The 15,994-nt window shown below is 55.5% G+C and overlaps 2 protein-coding genes across 2 annotated transcripts; both read left to right on the top strand.

Moving 5' to 3' along the window:
• The first annotated feature begins 2,331 nt into the window (after window positions 1-2,331).
• On the top strand, window positions 2,332-3,286 carry LOC134499367 (hemoglobin subunit beta-1-like). Its single transcript, XM_063306062.1, has 3 exons — window positions 2,332-2,488; window positions 2,571-2,793; window positions 3,053-3,286. The coding sequence occupies exons 1-3, from the start codon at window positions 2,397-2,399 to the stop codon at window positions 3,179-3,181; spliced, it is 444 nt and encodes a 147-aa protein (XP_063162132.1). The 5' UTR covers window positions 2,332-2,396; the 3' UTR covers window positions 3,182-3,286.
• An 11,136-nt stretch (window positions 3,287-14,422) lies between these two features.
• LOC134499366 (hemoglobin subunit beta-2-like) lies at window positions 14,423-15,575 on the top strand. Its single transcript, XM_063306061.1, has 3 exons — window positions 14,423-14,574; window positions 14,658-14,880; window positions 15,344-15,575. The coding sequence occupies exons 1-3, from the start codon at window positions 14,483-14,485 to the stop codon at window positions 15,470-15,472; spliced, it is 444 nt and encodes a 147-aa protein (XP_063162131.1). The 5' UTR covers window positions 14,423-14,482; the 3' UTR covers window positions 15,473-15,575.
• The last annotated feature ends 419 nt before the right edge of the window (window positions 15,576-15,994 follow it).

Here is a 15,994-nt window from a genome sequence, read left to right as displayed (position 1 = left end):
CCTTTGCTGAAGCTTTTAAGTTATAGCTGGGTGAAAATTTTACAGGTTTAGTCCCTAATTCTCCCCACTTTTGTGTTGTGACTATTTCTTTAACATTCTGCATCCATTTTATCATACAGGGTTTTTTCGTTGTTTCTGTGTCACACCTGAGCAACAATCTATATATGCACCCTAACAGATGGTGTTGGTTTTATACAGGTGTTTCGAATTCTGCCTTTTTTCTTAATATCCCTCCTTCATTCTTAAGATCTGATTTTATCCTTCCAGCAATTTGTAAATACATTGACAGTGGTATATTCCAGCATTCACTGAGCAATTGCTCTGTCCTTAATCTTTTGTAGTCTGTAGAGTCTGAATGAACCATGTCTGCATATGCAATTACTTACTGCTTGCTGTAATTATCTCCCACATGGGAAAGCATTTGAGGGTGAAGCCAGAGGTGAAATTGTTGGGCTTATTATTCCCTTTGCAGAATTCCACACTTCTATCATACTTCGTCTAATAATGTGTCCTTCAAAATTTTTATTCTCCTTTGTGTCTCTGCACCATAAATATCTATTAAGTCCATTGGCTAAACCAGCTCCTTCTGGTATTGCCGTTCTACTATTTGGGAATTTTATCCACTCTATCCATGACAGACAACCTGCTTTACAATGCAATTTACTGGGTGGCCATTGCTAACTTGGCTTTATGGACAATAAGGTCAACACTACCTGTGCTTGATGGTGGCCTTCCTCATGGGTGACCTGGCTGCCAACTCCCAAACCAAGTCCCACAACCTGGTTCTTGACAGGAATTTCAAGCCAACGGAGGTGCCGGCTTCAAGCACAAGCACATCTGTGTCTGGGGGTCTTCTACACATTGGCATTTTTCTCCCTTGCCCACCAGTTTGGCCCCAATGCTCCCCCCCCTTCTGTTTCCTCACGCTGTCCGTCCTCGGCCCTGTGGCACAGCCTGTGACAGTCCGAACACAAGTCCTTGCCTGGCTCTGCTGGGCGGCCTCTGCCTCCATTTTATCTGTGAAGATGCTGCCCAACGTCTTGACACAAGGGCATCAGTGGGACATGTGGCAGGATCTGAATTCTAAGGACTTCAGCTAATTTGATTCTTTAAAAGTTTTGACTTTCAAAATTATGAAGATAAGATGAAAGTCCCCCCCCCCCAAATACAGAATACAGAATTATCCAGTGCTGCAGGGCCCTCTCTGGCTTCTGCTTCCTGACTCGCAAAGGGGCTGGATGCCACAGGCGGAAGAGCCAGGGAGGGGGCTGCCCTTCTGACCATGACCAGAAATACCCCTCACAGCTGGAATGGGGCCAGAGGCTGCAGGGCCAGGAGGACCCCCGGGTCAAGAGCCCCCTCTCACTGCCTCTGATACCATCCCCACCTTGCATAGTTCCCCTTCCCTCCGTTGAGGTCATTGATGCAAAGACTTGGTATTTAATAGGGCTGCTTCCGTTTAGACATAAGCCCAGTGCGAGACCCATTTCCCCCACCACAATCACCCTTTCAGGTAGACTGGGTGGAGAGGGAGGAACTGGCCCAGAGCCCCCACTGAACCCGGGTCTCCATGCTCCTAACGGCCCCCGACGCGGCCCCCGAACCTTCCACCCCATCCCTCCTCGGTTCCAACGCGCCGCTTTGGACAGAGGAGTGCGGGAAGCGGCGGGCCGGCCGCACAGCCCTCCCCAGACTCTGCTCGTCTGCCGTGCTTAGAAAGGTGCCCAGCCGGAAGGAAAACTTCCCTGCAGCCCGGGAAGCGGCGCAGCAATGGCTGACCCTGCTTGCCGCCGGACTCATGCCCCGACGAAGGGGGCGGCTTTGGAGAGACCGGGCCGGTCCCGCACACCAACCGCCAGGCTGCAGGCTGCTCCGCCAGGCGCCCGCGAGCTTTGGAAGGCAGGGAGACTCTCCGGCCCCTTCCAAGGCTGCCAGCGCGCCTGAATCCCGGGCGAGGCTGGCCGGGGCGAAGGCAGCCCGACAGGTGGCCGGCCGGGGCTGTCTGCGAGCTCCCGACGCCCCCGCGGCGGCGCCCCAGCCGAGCTCAGCCAGCCCCAAGGAAGCCCCGAGCGCCGGGCCGGGGCAGCCCCCAGAGCGTGGCGGCCGCAGTGCTCGCCTCCGCCGGCGGCCGCGCTCATCCAAAGAGGGCGGCCCAGCCAAAGCTCGACGCCGCTCCCCGGCAGCTATCTTGGCCTCCTGCTGGCCCGGCAGAGCCACACCCCGGACAGGCTCCCACCGCCCTGGGCCGCGCGGACCCACCCCACCACGGTTCCCCCAGGCAAGGCGGCAACCTTTCCCGGCAGGCAGGGTATAAAAGGCCGCCGCAGAGCCGCCCGGGCAGCGTTGGGCGCTTCCCTTCCTGCAGCACCGAGAGCAGCGCGTATCCGCCGTCCACCATGGTCAACTGGACCACCGAGGAGAAAAGCACCATCTGCACCATCTGGAACAAGGTCGACGTGGCTGCCGTTGGCGGCGAGTGCCTCTGCAGGTAAGCCCGGTCTCGGGGGGGGGGGGCGTGAGGAGGGGGGACCGACCACCGGAGCCTGACCGTCCCTCCGCCCGCCTCGCAGGCTGCTGATCGTGTATCCCTGGACCCAGCGCTTCTTCATCAACTTCGGGAACTTGAGCACCGCGGCGGCCATCTCGAGCAATGCCCAGGTCAAGGCCCACGGCAAGAAGGTCTTCACCTCCTTCGGAGACGCCGTCAAGAACCCGGAGAACGTCAAGGAGATCTTCGGCAAGCTGAGCGAGCTGCACTGCGACAAGCTGCACGTGGACCCCGTGAACTTCAAGGTGGGACCGGACGGCCCTGACCCGCCCCGCCCTGCCCTCCAGGCTGGCCGCCAGGGTTGAGAAACACTGCCTCGGGCTCTGGACGGCGGGCAACTGCGCCTTCCTTGCGCAACCCCCGCGCACTCCCGGTTGGCTCGTTCCTTGTTCTCTTCCCTTCCTTCCTGCTTTTCTGTGGGGAGGGGGCGGCTGGCGGCTGGCCGGGCCCAGAGTCCCTCCTCCGCAGCCAGCCGAGGCTTCACACCGCCCCTTTCTCTTACAGCTTCTCGGCGACATCCTGATCACGGTGCTGGCGGCCCAGTTCGGGAAGGAATTCACGCCACACGTCCAGGCCTGCTTTCAGAAGCTGGTCGGGGTGGTGGCCCACGCCTTGGCCCACCGGTACCACTGAGCCTCCTCCGGGAGCGGCCGCGCCCGCCCCTCGTCGCCTCCGGGGGGGGCCTTCCAGCCCCGGTTAACCTGCTCAAGCAATAAATGTCACCTTTTGCAGACTGAACAGACTCTGTCCGTGGCTTTCGGGGGTGGGGGCCTTGCTGGGAGCGGCGGCGGGTGGGGAGAGAAGCGATGTGGGGCGGGGCGGGGGCTTGCTGCGGCCGCGGTCTCCCCCCTTCCTCGGGGAAGCGCGAGGAGCTTGAAGCCACCGAAGGGTTCAACAGAAGGGAAATCCCCGCGCTGGGGGTGGGCGGGGGCATCCTCGGGAAGGAAGGCGGCTGGCCGCTCACAAGCGCGTGTGCTTGGAGGATGGGGGAGGGGACGTTTGGGGTTTCGCTCCAGCTGATGGAGGAAAAGCCCCCGCCTGCTTTCTAAGTACCTGAAGCTGCTGTGCCCCCCGCTGCAGACGAGGCCGTCAGCACGGGCTCCAACGGGGAAAACCCGCCGCGCGCTGGCGGGGGCGCGTCATGGCGACCCTCCCGAGGCTGGCTCCCTCCTGCGCCTGCCCCGGCACCTGCCCCGACCGCCCCTGAACTTTGCGGGCGGGGCGGGGGCCGTTCTCTTCCCGAACCCGGGGCCGCAGCATCGTCCCTTTTCCCGCAAGGGGGCCTCCTCATTTCAAAGTGGGGCAGATGGAGAAGGGAATCTCCTGACCTTCCCTCAGATCAGAAGCAGCTGGGAGGGGGAGTCTGTATTTGCCCCGGGGACTTTTTCCCCAGGTGGAGGGGTGGGGTGGGCAGGGGGTTCTTACTGCACAAGCCGGCTTGTGGTCAGTTGCAGCCGCTTAGATCTATCAGGGAAAACGTATGAAAGGGAAGATCCGGCACCAACGGGGCGGTTTCCCTGTGGAGGGGGTGGTTCTCTGGCTCTGGGGTTTTTTAGGGGGAGGCTGGCAGGTTTCATCGGTTGCCCTGCCCACCACAGAGGGCTGGACTAGATGATCTCTGTGGCCTTCTCCGCGGCTCCAGGCAGGATTGGTTTGTGGGGGACTCCAAAGAGCCCTTCTAGCGCTTCCTGTTCTGACTGAGGAAACATCATGCCCCCACACTCTGCTCCACCCTGCCCTGGCCAGGCCCCCCTTGGAGCCTGCACCTGGGTCAAGGGGACGGTGACAGGTGGGCGTGGGTTCAGAGGAGGGTCCCAGGATGGGGAAGGGTCTGGAAACCAAGCCCTGGGAGGATGGTTAAAGACCTGGCATTCTTAGTCCACAGAGGAGATGAGGGGGGAGCTACGTGCATGCCTTCGGCTTCAGCAGCCCCACGTAGAAGGAGTGAGCTCACCGTCCACTCCCCTGGAAGGCAGGGCCAGAACTAGTGAGCGAAAATGAGAGGAAGGAGGCTCCGGTTGGAGACTGGGAGGAACTTCCTGACCGCACAAACTGTCAGCCCAGGGGCCAAACAGCACCCGATGTGGTGAGCTGGAAGCCTTCTGACAGAGGCTGGATGGTCATCTCCCAGAGGTGCTCCAGTGGATCCTGCGCTAAGCAGGGGACTGGACCAGATGACCCCAAGGGTCATTCCAGCTTCACGATTCTATGCAGAATGCAGAACAGGCGGGATATCTGATAAACACAGAGGCACTTCAGCTGGTGAACAGGATTCGGAAAACATGCCGTGTCTCCAAGAGTCAGATTCCTCTGTAGGATTTCTGAAACAAAGAGACTCCTTCCATAACCGTCACATGGAAGGAGTCTCTTTGTTTCAGAAATCCATAACCATCACATAGAGAGCCAGTTTGGCCTAGTGGTTAAGGTGCTGGGCTAGAAACCAGGAGTCTGTGAGTTCTAGTCCCGCCTGAGGCCTGAAAGCCGGCTGGGTGACCTTGGGCCAGTCCCTCCCGCTCAGCCCAAGAGCCAATCAGGCGTGGTAGGAGAGTTCTAGTCCTGCCTTAGGCCTGAAAGCCGGCTGGGTGACCTCGGGCCAGTCACTTTCTCTCAGCCCAACTCGGTGCAGTGTAGACCAGCCTCCTTGTGGTGCACCTGAGCAACGTGGCTTGTCACGGCTAAATAGTCCACACATCTGGCTGCTGGACCTCACAAGGATTTCCCAGCAAGAAAAAAAGCAGCATGAACACCGAACTGCTATGCCATAGGATTAAAAAAAAAAGTCACATCACTTACGCAGGCACCGTAGACAGGCACAATTTAAGGCTCACATTTTCAGGGTGATACAACCAAAGATGGGTCAAGGTTCCCCCCCCCCCAAATCATCCCTTCTCATGCTGCAGAAAGCCACCCCTGGGGTGGGGGTAGGGCCTCTGAATAAATCTATTTTCTAGGCTCAGCCAACACAGAAACTAAACAGGCTAAGTCCAACCAGGATGCTAAGCCATAAAACCAAACCAATATTGAAATGTTTCACACCAAAATGAACCCAACATAACCAGTCCTGCCTTCCCCTTCCCCTTCCCCTTCCCCTTCTGAGACACTGCCCCAGTAGGAAATGGGGTGCTGCACTGGGCAGGCTTTTGGGCTCAATTAGCATGTAGCAAAAGGATCTGTCATTGGCAGCATCCCTGCCCAGGATCCAGCCTGCCAGGGAGGTCTCCTGCTTGCTTGCCCCTTTATCGCCTGCCCACTAGCCCTCCTGCCTGGGCCTATCTGAGGAGGCAGGCCTGACTCAGCTCTGACTCAGCTCTGACTCAGCAGAAGAGGAGGCTGGGCAGACCTGCTGAGTCACCTCCCCCCCCCCACCCCTCCAACTGTCCGGGTCCAGCTCACATGGTGTTTGCCTCTTTCTCTTTGCAAGGAGAGAGAAGCCCAGCCCCTGGGCTGGCTGTGGGTCCTTGGCCTCCCCAAAGAGGCCATCAGCCAGACTCACAAGGCGACCCACTGCCTGCCTCCACCCAGGAAACGTTGGGTAGCTGGTCACTCCTGTCCATCTGTTGGAGTGAGAATGAGAGCTGCTGAGAGCTGCTCACCCCCCAATGCACCCAGAGGATGATGAAGTTAGGCCCTTCCTCCTCCACCTTGCAGTGCTGGCCAAGTGTTTTCCCCCCACCCACCGAAAGGGGCTGTTCACTTCCAGGTGTCCTCACAGATGCTAGACAACTTCCAGAATTCCCAGGGAAGGCCCTCCTGCTGAATATTGGGGGGGGGGAGCTAGTCCACCCTTTCCAGAGGGCCCCCGGTGGGGACAGCTTGCTTGCACAAGACCCCAAAAAGAGAAAGAGGTTCCAGAGGAGGGAAAGAGGGGAAGTGTCAGCCTTGTGAGGTAGACCAGGCAGGAAACACGGCCAGATGAGCTAATTCTACTTTATTGTGAGGTTACATTAACATAATTTTTCAAGTCTGAAAGTACGTTTCTCCCCTGTCCCCTTTACAGCCCAAGAAACTAGGGAGGGTCCCTTCTGTCCCACTTGCCCAGTCCAAACTCCTGCTGTGGGCTCAGCTGCCTTGTAACTGACCCTTCCCTTGGCTGCATCTCTTGCCCTGTCTCATTCCCACAGATCATTACAGGGGGTTCATCAGCGTGAGACCTCTCTGAAAAGCCTGCTAGTTCTCTTGTGCCCTCCCTGGACTGGACTGGCTGGCAGGTCCACTGGAGGACTGGACAGAGCAGCAAACTCCCCCTTACCCTGGAAAGGCTTTTCAAGGCAAAGAGGGAGGCAGCTAGGAGGAAGCTCCTGCCTGACCTGCTTTGGAAGCCAGCCAGCAGATGGCCTTGGGGGGGGGGGGAGAAGGGCTGCCTGGTGGGCACCTCATTCTAACTTGTGCATAACTGACTCTCCGTGTTGGAAGTTATCAGTTCAGAAGGTGAAGTTCTCAGAAGAAAATTTTAATTGTACAATTCCTCACCCTCCATTGTAACATTGTAAATTACTCCCTTGCCCCTTGATAGTCCTGATGGCTTTCTCCTTTGCAGGACACAACCTGTGAGACCCCAAGGGCTCCCATTCCTAGGGCTTTAAGAGGGGAGGGTCCAGCCAGCTTCCCACAGTGACTGACTGTGGCTGTTCCTGGAGAGCTCAGAAAGTCCAGACCTGGTTAGTGCTGGCAAAGAGACCATCTTGGAGATTCTAGGTTGTAGAAGCGAATGGCAAGCCGCCTTTATAACATTGCCCCAAAGCTCCACTGGGCCTTATCTTCCAAAATGGGGCTGGACAAACCCAAGGAGAATTCCCTGGCTTTCCTGCCTCATCCCAATGGTTTTGCGCCCCCTGGAATCCCAGCCAGCTGCTGGAGGACCGCAGGGCCGTGCTTTGAGCTTTCTCCTTGAGTCAAGCACAGCTCCTCTTATCACCTTCCCCAGCAAGGGTGGAGGGGAGCTATCAGGGGCTGGCTCTCCCCGGCCTGGCTGGCTGCTTCAGCTGGGCCTGAGAGATAGGCCAGGCCAGCCAGAGCAGTGCTCAAACCCCACGGCACACCCGAGGCCCACTGGCAAGAGAGATAGCTCTGCCCCACCTCCGAAGCCTAGGAGAGGTGGGTTGCTATCAAGAAGGGAAGGGGCCCAAGGCAGGTTGGACCCAGGGCCAGAGGTAGAAGGGGGTGGGGGGCAGGAGGTAAGCTCTGAAACCCTTGGTGGAGTCAATTCCCTAGGGGGCTGCCCCTGCCCCTGCCCCAAATGGCTTGCAGACAGGCGAGAGAGGCATCCCTCTTTTGAGCCAGGCTGGGGAGGGCCCACTCTCAGTTCTGACTGAGACCCACAGAATCCTGGAAGTGGGGAAGTCCCTCGAGGCAATGCATCTGGCCCTTGGGTCTGGAGGGTCTGGCTGTCTGGAGGGTCTTCAGCCTGTTCTGTAAGATGATGGCCTGCCCCCCCCCCCGGTCCCTGGGTCACCATGGAGCTGCTCTTGCATCCCCCCTTTCCTTCAAGAGTTCAGTGGGGTGCACAAACTACCCACCATTCTCTTCCCACAACAACAACCCTGCAGAGTAGGCTGGGCTGGTCCCTTGCCCTCCATCTGCAGAAGTTGCAGCAGCTGCCCCAGACACGCTCCTTGGCCCTCTCCTGACACGATTGCTCTTCAGTTTTGGATTCTCTGTCTGGGAATCTTCAGTGCTTAATGAGCAGAATCTAAACATGTCACACAATAAATTCCTCACAAATATTTATTCAAAAGAAAAACATCACCTTCTGCTCGCTGTCAAGGGCACAATTTCACCCGTTGCCTGCCTCGTTTCTTTTGCACGTGGTTCCTGAAGACTCAAGGGTCACTTAATGTTTCCGAGCGCTGGTTGTGCAAGACCTGAGTGCCACATTTTACAAATCAATTCTGTGTCTTTGCAAATTAGAATTGACAAAATTTCAACTGCTCTAGCTTCAGCAAAGGATCATTACCTTGTTGTGGTGCTGGAGCTTGAGCACCTCAGTGATGCCATGAGCTAAACCGTGAAGGGCCACCCAAGACGGGAAGGTCATGACAGAGAGGTCAGACTAAACGCGACCCCTGGGGAAGGTAATGGCAACCCACCCCAGTATTCTTGCTGTGAAAACTCAATGGATCAGTACAACCAGAGAAAAGTCGGTATACCATCGGAAGATGAGACCCCCAAGTCGGAAGATGGTCAAAATGCTACTGGGGAGGAACAGAGGATGAGCTCAACTAGCCCCAGACGTGATGACGCAGCTAGCTCAAAGCCGAAAGGACGGCTAGCGGCCGACGGTGCTGGTGGTGAACGGCGAACCCGATGTTCGAAGGGTCAACACACCATTGGAACCTGGAATGTAAGATCTATGAGCCAGGGCAAATTGGATGTGGTTATTGGTGAGATGTCAAGATTAAAGATAGACATTCTGGGCGTCAGTGAACTGAAATGGACTGGGATGGGCCACTTCACATCAAATGACCACCAGATCTACTACTGTGGACAAGAGGACCACAGAAGAAATGGAGTAGCCTTCATAATTAATAGTAAAGTGGCTAAAGCAGTGCTTGGATACAACCCAAAAAATGATCAAATGATCTCAATTCGAATTCAGGGCAAGCCATCTAACATCACAGTGATCCAAATATACGCCCCAACCACAGATGCTGAAGAAGCTGAAGTAGAGCAGTTCTATGAGGATCTGCAGCACCTGCTGGACAACACACCTAAAAGAGATGTTATTTTCATCACGGGAGACTGGAATGCTAAGGTGGGCAGTCAAATGACACCTGGACTGACAGGTAAGCATGGCCTGGGAGAACAAAACGAAGCAGGACATAGGCTGATAGAATTTTGCCAAGACAACTCACTCTGCATAACAAACACTCTCTTCCAACAACCTAAGAGACGGCTTTATACATGGACTTCCCCAGATGGACAACACTGAAATCAGATTGACTACATCCTTTGCAGCCAAAGGTGGCGGACATCTATACAGTCGGTAAAAACAAGACCTGGAGCTGACTGTAGTTCAGATCACAAACTTCTTCTTGCACAATTTAGGATCAGACTCAAGAGATTAGGGAAGACCCACAGATCAGCTAGATATGAGCTCACTAATATTCCTAAGGAATATGCAGTGGAGGTGAAGAATAGATTTAAGGGACTGGACTTAGTAGATAGGGTCCCGGAAGAACTCTGGACAGAAGTTCACAACATTGTTCAGGAGGTGGCAACAAAATACAACCCAAAGAAAGAGAAAACCAAGAAGGCAAAATGGCTGTCTGCTGAGACACTAGAAGTAGCCCAAGAAAGAAGGAAAGCAAAAGGCAACAGTGATAGGGGGAGATATGCCAAATTAAATGCAAAATTCCAGAGGTTAGCCAGAAGAGATAAGGAATTATTTTTAAACAAGCAATGCACGGAAGTGGAAGAAGACAATAGAATAGAAAGGACAAGAGACTTCTTCCAGCAAATTAGAAACATCGGAGGTAAATTCCAGGCCAAAATGGGTATGATTAAAAACAAAGATGGCAAGGACCTAACAGAAGAAGAAGAGATCAAGAAGAGGTGGCAAGAATATATGGAAGACCTGTATAGGAAGGATAACAATATCGGGGATAGCTTTGACGGTGTGGTCAGTGAGCTAGAGCCAGACATCCTGAAGAGTGAGGTTGAATGGGCCTTAAGAAGCATTGCTAATAACAAGGCAGCAGGAGACGATGGCATCCTAGCTGAACTGTTCAAAATCTTGCAAGATGATGCTGTCAAGGTAATGCATGCTATATGCCAGCAAATTTGGAAAACACAAGAATGGCCATCAGACTGGAAAAAATCAACTTATATCCCCATACCAAAAAAGGGAAACACTAAAGAATGTTCAGACTATCGAACAGTGGCACCCATTTCACATGCCAGTAAGGTAATGCTCAAGATCCTGCAAGGTAGACTTCAGCAATTCATGGAGCGAGAATTGCCAGATGCACAAGCTGGGTTTAGAAAAGGCAGAGGAACTAGGGACCAAATTGCCAATATCCGCTGGATAATGGAAAAAGCCAGGGAGTTTCAGAAAAACATCTATTATTGACTCTTCTAAAGCCTTTGACTGTGTGGACCATAACAAATTGTGGCAAGTTCTTAGTGGTATGGGGATATCAATTCATCTTCTCTGCCTCCTGAGGAATCTGTATAACAACCAAGTAGCAACAGTAAGAACAGACCACGGAACAACGGACTGGTTTAAGATTGGGAAAGGAGTACGGCAGGGCTGTATCCTCTCACCCTACCTATTCAACTTGTATGCAGAACACATCATGTGACATGCTGGGCTTGAGGAATCCAAGGCTGGAGTTAAAATCACTGGAAGAAACATTAACAATCTCAGATATGCAGATGACACCACTTTGATGGCTGAAAGCAAAGAGGAACTGAGGAGCCTTATGATGAAGGTGAAAGGAGAAAGTGCAAAAGCTGGCTTGCAGCTAAACCTCAAAAAAACCAAGATTATGGCAACCAGCTTTATTGATAACTGGCAAATAGAGGGAGAAAATGTAGAAGCAGTGAAAGACTTTGTATTTCTAGGTGCGAAGATTACTGCAGATGCTGACTGCAGTCAGGAAATCAGAAGACGCTTAATCCTTGGGAGAAGAGCAATGACAAATCTCGATAAAATAGTTAAGAGCAGAGACATCACACTGACAACAAAGGTCCGCATAGTTAAAGCAATGGTGTTCCCTGTAGTAACATATGGCTGCGAGAGCTGGACCATAAGGAAGGCTGAGAGAAGGAAGATCGATGCTTTTGAACTGTGGTGTTGGAGGAAAATTCTGAGAGTGCCTTGGACTGCAAGAAGATTAAACCAGTCCATCCTCCAGGAAATTAAGCCAGACTGCTCACTTGAGGGAATGATATTAAAGGCAAAACAGAAATACTTTGGCCACATAGTGAGAAGACAGGACACCCTGGAGAAGATGCTGATGCTGGGGAGAGTGGAGGGCAAAAGGAAGAGGGGCCGACCAAGGGCAAGGTGGGTGGATGATATTCTAGAGGTGACGGACTCGTCCCTGGGGAGCTGGGGGTGTTGACCACCGACAGGAAGCTCTGGCGTGGGCTGGTCCATGAAGTCACGAAGAGTCGGAAGCGACTGAATGAATAAACAACAACAACTGCTCTAGACAGATCATCTTCATCAAACTGGATCTTGTTTGCCTCCAGCCTCAGGGTTAACAAGCAGAACTGATTCTTCTAGTGTTTTTAATGTGGGATGTTTTGCCTCATGTTCAAGTTTTATCATATCAATCTTATTCTTAAAAGTTTCTACTGATTTTTACTGTAGTTATTTCTACCCTGCCCTATCTGTTTGTTTGTTTGTTTATTTATCAAATTTGTATAGCCACTCATCTCACAGAAAAGTGACTCTGGGCAGCGTACAACACTTAATTAAAAAACCAATAAATATATAACACACATTCACTATTAAAAACTATAAAGGAGGGAACTGTATCTGGATGGAAGCTGGAGAAGCAGAGCTGTGCTGGCTTGAGAAAAGACCTGTGCCATGGTTTATGTAAGCATCCCAGAAAACGATCCCAGGGCTTGGAAGGGGCCCCAGAGACCATCTAGTCCAACAGGGTGCACTAACGCCCTTTGGAGAGAGGGCCCTCTGGCTCTGCAGGGAACGGAGACCTTCCACTTCTTGAAGCTATGTCTTCCTGGGGCTGGCAGCTCTTACCGTCAGGACATTCCCCTACTGGACCTACCACCCTGATAGGGTGCTCTGGGTCCTGGTCCCATCTTTTCAAGCTCTGGGTCCTGGTCCCATCTTTTCAAGCTCTGGGTCCTGGTCCCATCCTCTGGGGCAGCCCAGGAGGTCCCTCCTCCTCACCCTCTGCGTGGTGACCTTTCAGGTATTGGAAGGCAGCCATCATGGCTTCTTCCACAGGCTAAGGATACCCAGAGCCTTGAATCCCAGGACCCTCCCCATCCTGGAGGCCACGTCTGAGCTGGCTCTACTCAGTCGCTGTCGTTTCTGGAGTCTCCCCGACATGGGGCCTGACTTGGGGGTTGCAAAGAGGACGGTTCCTGTGACCGGGACTCTCTGCATGATACCCGATACCAGGGGGCTTTGTAGCAACTGCTGGCCTTTGTTCAACTGGGGCAACCAGAACATGGATGCTTTTTAACCCTTTCCTCCCAGTCTCTGGCATCTTTCACCCCCTCCCACTCCCTTTGGGTTGTGATGGAAGTGCACAGTGCCCAGGGCAGCACATCTGGCCTTCTGAACTTCCACTGGGTCCTTACCAATCGGTCGTGCATGTGTACCAGAGAGCACGCACCCCAGGCGTGGCAAGAGCAAACCAGGATATCTTGGTGCTCTGAGACAGGCAAGGCAGCCGCAGGGAAATTGCTTGTTGCTGCCCCCCCACCCCACCCTATCCGCAGCCCGCTTCAGCAAAGCCTTCTCCAACCACGCCCCCTCCCATTTCTTCCTTTAGCCTGGGAATAAGGGAAGGGATCCTCTGCCGCGGACTGGGTGGGGAGGTATCTGCTCGCTGCTGCCTGCCCCCCCCCCCAGGTCTCCACAGGCAAGAAGCTCCACGGCAGGAGGCCAGCGAGACTGTGCAACCTGGAAAGGGGTCCGGGAGTCCCTCGGCAGTCCAAGCGGGGGGGGGGGGGAGGGTCGGGGGGGCAGAGAGAAGCCCGGCGGTAACTCATCTGTACAAGAGCCAGCCTGACCAAGGAAAGGCAGTTGCGGGGAACGTCCCTCCCTCCTTGCCGCAAACCGAGGGGGGGCGGGGGATGGGCTGCAATCTGCTGGTGGAGTTTGACTCACCAGAGGCCCTCCCAGTCAGATGCCTAAACGGCCACCATGCCAGCGTCCTATAGTGTCAGTGAGGTCCATGACTCCGGACACAATGCTCCTCTGGCTTCGACCATTTGACACCCCCTTCCCAAGCTCAATCTGTGAACAACCTGCTCTGGAACCAGTTTCGTAGGACTAAGAATTCTCTGTGCCTCCCATTCCCCCTGATTATGATGAGACAAAAATGAAGTTTGTGATTTATATACTCCCCTCAAAAAGTGGGGAGGGTCTACATCAGTGTTTCTCGAACTTGGCAACTTTAAGAGGTGTGGACCAACTCAGTGCACGGGCTCCCCCTGCGAACAGTTGCCCTTTGTAGCCCCCTTCCCTGGTTGAGGAAGGCCCCAAGCGCTGCCCGCCAAGCTCCAGGTCCCCGTCCGTCAGAAAGCGACTGACCCTCTCTTCGCTGGGCCTCGCGGCCGGACGGGATTGTCCCAGGCTGCGGCCCAGGGAGGGGAGGGCTCCTCTGCAGGAGCCTGGAGTCGGCCCAGAGAAAAGAACCCCCCAGCCCCCCAGGGCCAGCAACCTCCGCGGCCGGTCTCAGGGGATATGTGCGTGGGCGGCGGGTGGGAAAGTGACTGCGCGCTCCTCACGCGTAATTCACGGGGTCTGGGCGGCAGGGCGCTTGCAACCGTGCTTAGACCCGGAGCCAGCCCAGGAAGGGCGCAGCAGCATCCTCGCGGCCCGGCTCCAGTCGCGGCCGGGAGCGCGTCCACCTGCTGAACGGCGCCCCACGGTGCGAAAGGAGACCGCGGCTGGCGCGGGTGCAGAACATGCAACGCCCCCCCCCCCCACACCACCATCCGCGCCGAGACGCTCTCCAGGCAATGGGGCCGCCCGCCCGCCCGCCCGCCAGCGGGTCAAGAACTCCTGCAGCCCAGAGCGCCCCTGCGCCGAGGAAGATCGAGCGCGCCGCGGAAGAGCCGGCCTCCTGGGCGCCCCCGCCCAGCCCACACACGAACGGGCGAGGCCCCACGCGGAGTAGGCGGGGCTCTTCGCGCAGGGTATAAAAGCCTGGCCCGTGGCCCGGGCTCAGCTCCCCTCCGTCCCTTCTCGTGGAAAGGCTCTCGAGCGTCCCTCGCGCAGCTACCATGGTGCACTGGACCGCCGAGGAGAAGCAGGCGATCATCACCCTTTGGGCCAAGGTCGACATGGCCGAAATCGGCTTGGCAACTCTGGCTAAGTAAGAGGCTGGTGCTTCTGTCCCGGTGAGGGCAAGACCCTGCGGGGCACTGTCACCATCTCTCTCTCCCTGTCTCCCTGCAGGACGTTGGTGGTGTACCCCTGGACCCAGCGCTTCTTTGCCCACTTTGGGAACCTCTCTAGTGCCAGTGCCATCTGTGGCAACCCCCAGGTCAAGGCCCACGGCAAGAAGGTGCTCACCTCCTTCGGGGAGGCCATCAAGCACCTGGACAATGTCAAGGAGACCTTTGCCAAGCTGAGCGAGCTACACTGTGACAAGCTGCACGTGGACCCTGAGAACTTCAAGGTGAGTGGCCCTTGCCCTCCAGGGCTAGGCAGGGGTCTCTGGTGCCTCCAGCCCTGCAGGGCAGGGTTTGGGGGCCGGGCGCCGCCTGCAAGCTTGGCTAATGCTGAAACAGTGGCCTGCTCTGTTGGCAAACAGCACGTTCAAGCAGGGGAGTCTCCTTGTTTTCCACAGGAAGGTCGGGCCCACAACTGAATCGACCTGCGTCAGACAGACAGCCAGCCAAGCCCCACCCCCACCCCCGGCCTTCAGGAGCAAAGGCTTTGGTGGCAGCGCCCAGAGGGGGAGGCGGTGGGCCCTTACCATGTCTCCTTCTGGGCGCCAGGCGGTGCTTGGTGGGGAAACCCTTTTCTCACCTTAAGAAAGGAGGCTGCTGCACGGGGTGTGTGTGTGTGTGCTGGGGGGGCAGCGTTGGCGGCAAAGGCTCCTCTTGCAGCAGCCTCAGGTATACCCCCTTCTCTTCCAGCGTTTGGGGAACATCCTCATTATCGTCCTGGCTGGCCACTTTGGGAAAGAGTTCACTCCGTGCTGCCATGCTGCCTTTCAGAAGCTGGTCAATGTGGTGGCCCACGCCTTATCCCTCCGGTACCACTAGACTTCCTGGTGGGCGAAGCAGCCACCTGCCCTGCCCCGCCTGCCTCCAGAACCCCCTCTTAGCCCACAGGTGACACAGTAAAAGCCCTTCTCTCCAGAGCAAACTGACTGGTGTGATTTGTGGTCCTGGAAGGGAGACCAGGTGGCCCAAAGTCCCACACATGACCCAAGTGGAGCACGGGGGCGGGGGCAGGAAGGAGGAGGAAGAAAAAGGAATAGGATTTGTTGTGGCTGAAGTCGGTGCTGAGGGGTGGCAAAGTGGCAGGCACCGCCAGTTTTCTGAGCTCTGGGTCTCTGGCTCTCTCTGCTCGGCCATCCTTCCTTGTCTGGGTGTTGCAGCTGCCTCTGGAGACCCCCTCCCCCCCATTCCATCCCAGACTTTGGAGGCTGTCAGAAAGGAAACATGACTTCTTTTCAGCCCAGCTATTGGGGTGCTCTTTCGGAACAGCAAACTTAACTGGGATCTTGAATTAACTCCCGGGGGGTGGGGCGGTCATGGTGGTTTGTGCAGTACATTGACACA

Source organism: Candoia aspera, chromosome 5 (genome assembly GCF_035149785.1).
Source record: "Candoia aspera isolate rCanAsp1 chromosome 5, rCanAsp1.hap2, whole genome shotgun sequence".
Taxonomy (NCBI): domain Eukaryota; kingdom Metazoa; phylum Chordata; class Lepidosauria; order Squamata; family Boidae; genus Candoia; species Candoia aspera.
The sequence above is the reverse complement of the archived record's forward strand: the minus strand, read 5'-3'. Positions and strand labels throughout refer to the sequence as shown.

Coding starts and splice junctions, on each gene's coding strand:
- LOC134499367 (XM_063306062.1), top strand. CDS start 2,397: ATGGTCAACTGGACCACCGAGGAGAAAAGCACCATCTGCACCATCTGG. Junction 2,489..2,570: donor GGCGGCGAGTGCCTCTGCAG/GTAAGCCCGGTC, acceptor CCCGCCTCGCAG/GCTGCTGATCGTGTATCCCT. Junction 2,794..3,052: donor TGGACCCCGTGAACTTCAAG/GTGGGACCGGAC, acceptor TTTCTCTTACAG/CTTCTCGGCGACATCCTGAT.
- LOC134499366 (XM_063306061.1), top strand. CDS start 14,483: ATGGTGCACTGGACCGCCGAGGAGAAGCAGGCGATCATCACCCTTTGG. Junction 14,575..14,657: donor GGCTTGGCAACTCTGGCTAA/GTAAGAGGCTGG, acceptor GTCTCCCTGCAG/GACGTTGGTGGTGTACCCCT. Junction 14,881..15,343: donor TGGACCCTGAGAACTTCAAG/GTGAGTGGCCCT, acceptor CTTCTCTTCCAG/CGTTTGGGGAACATCCTCAT.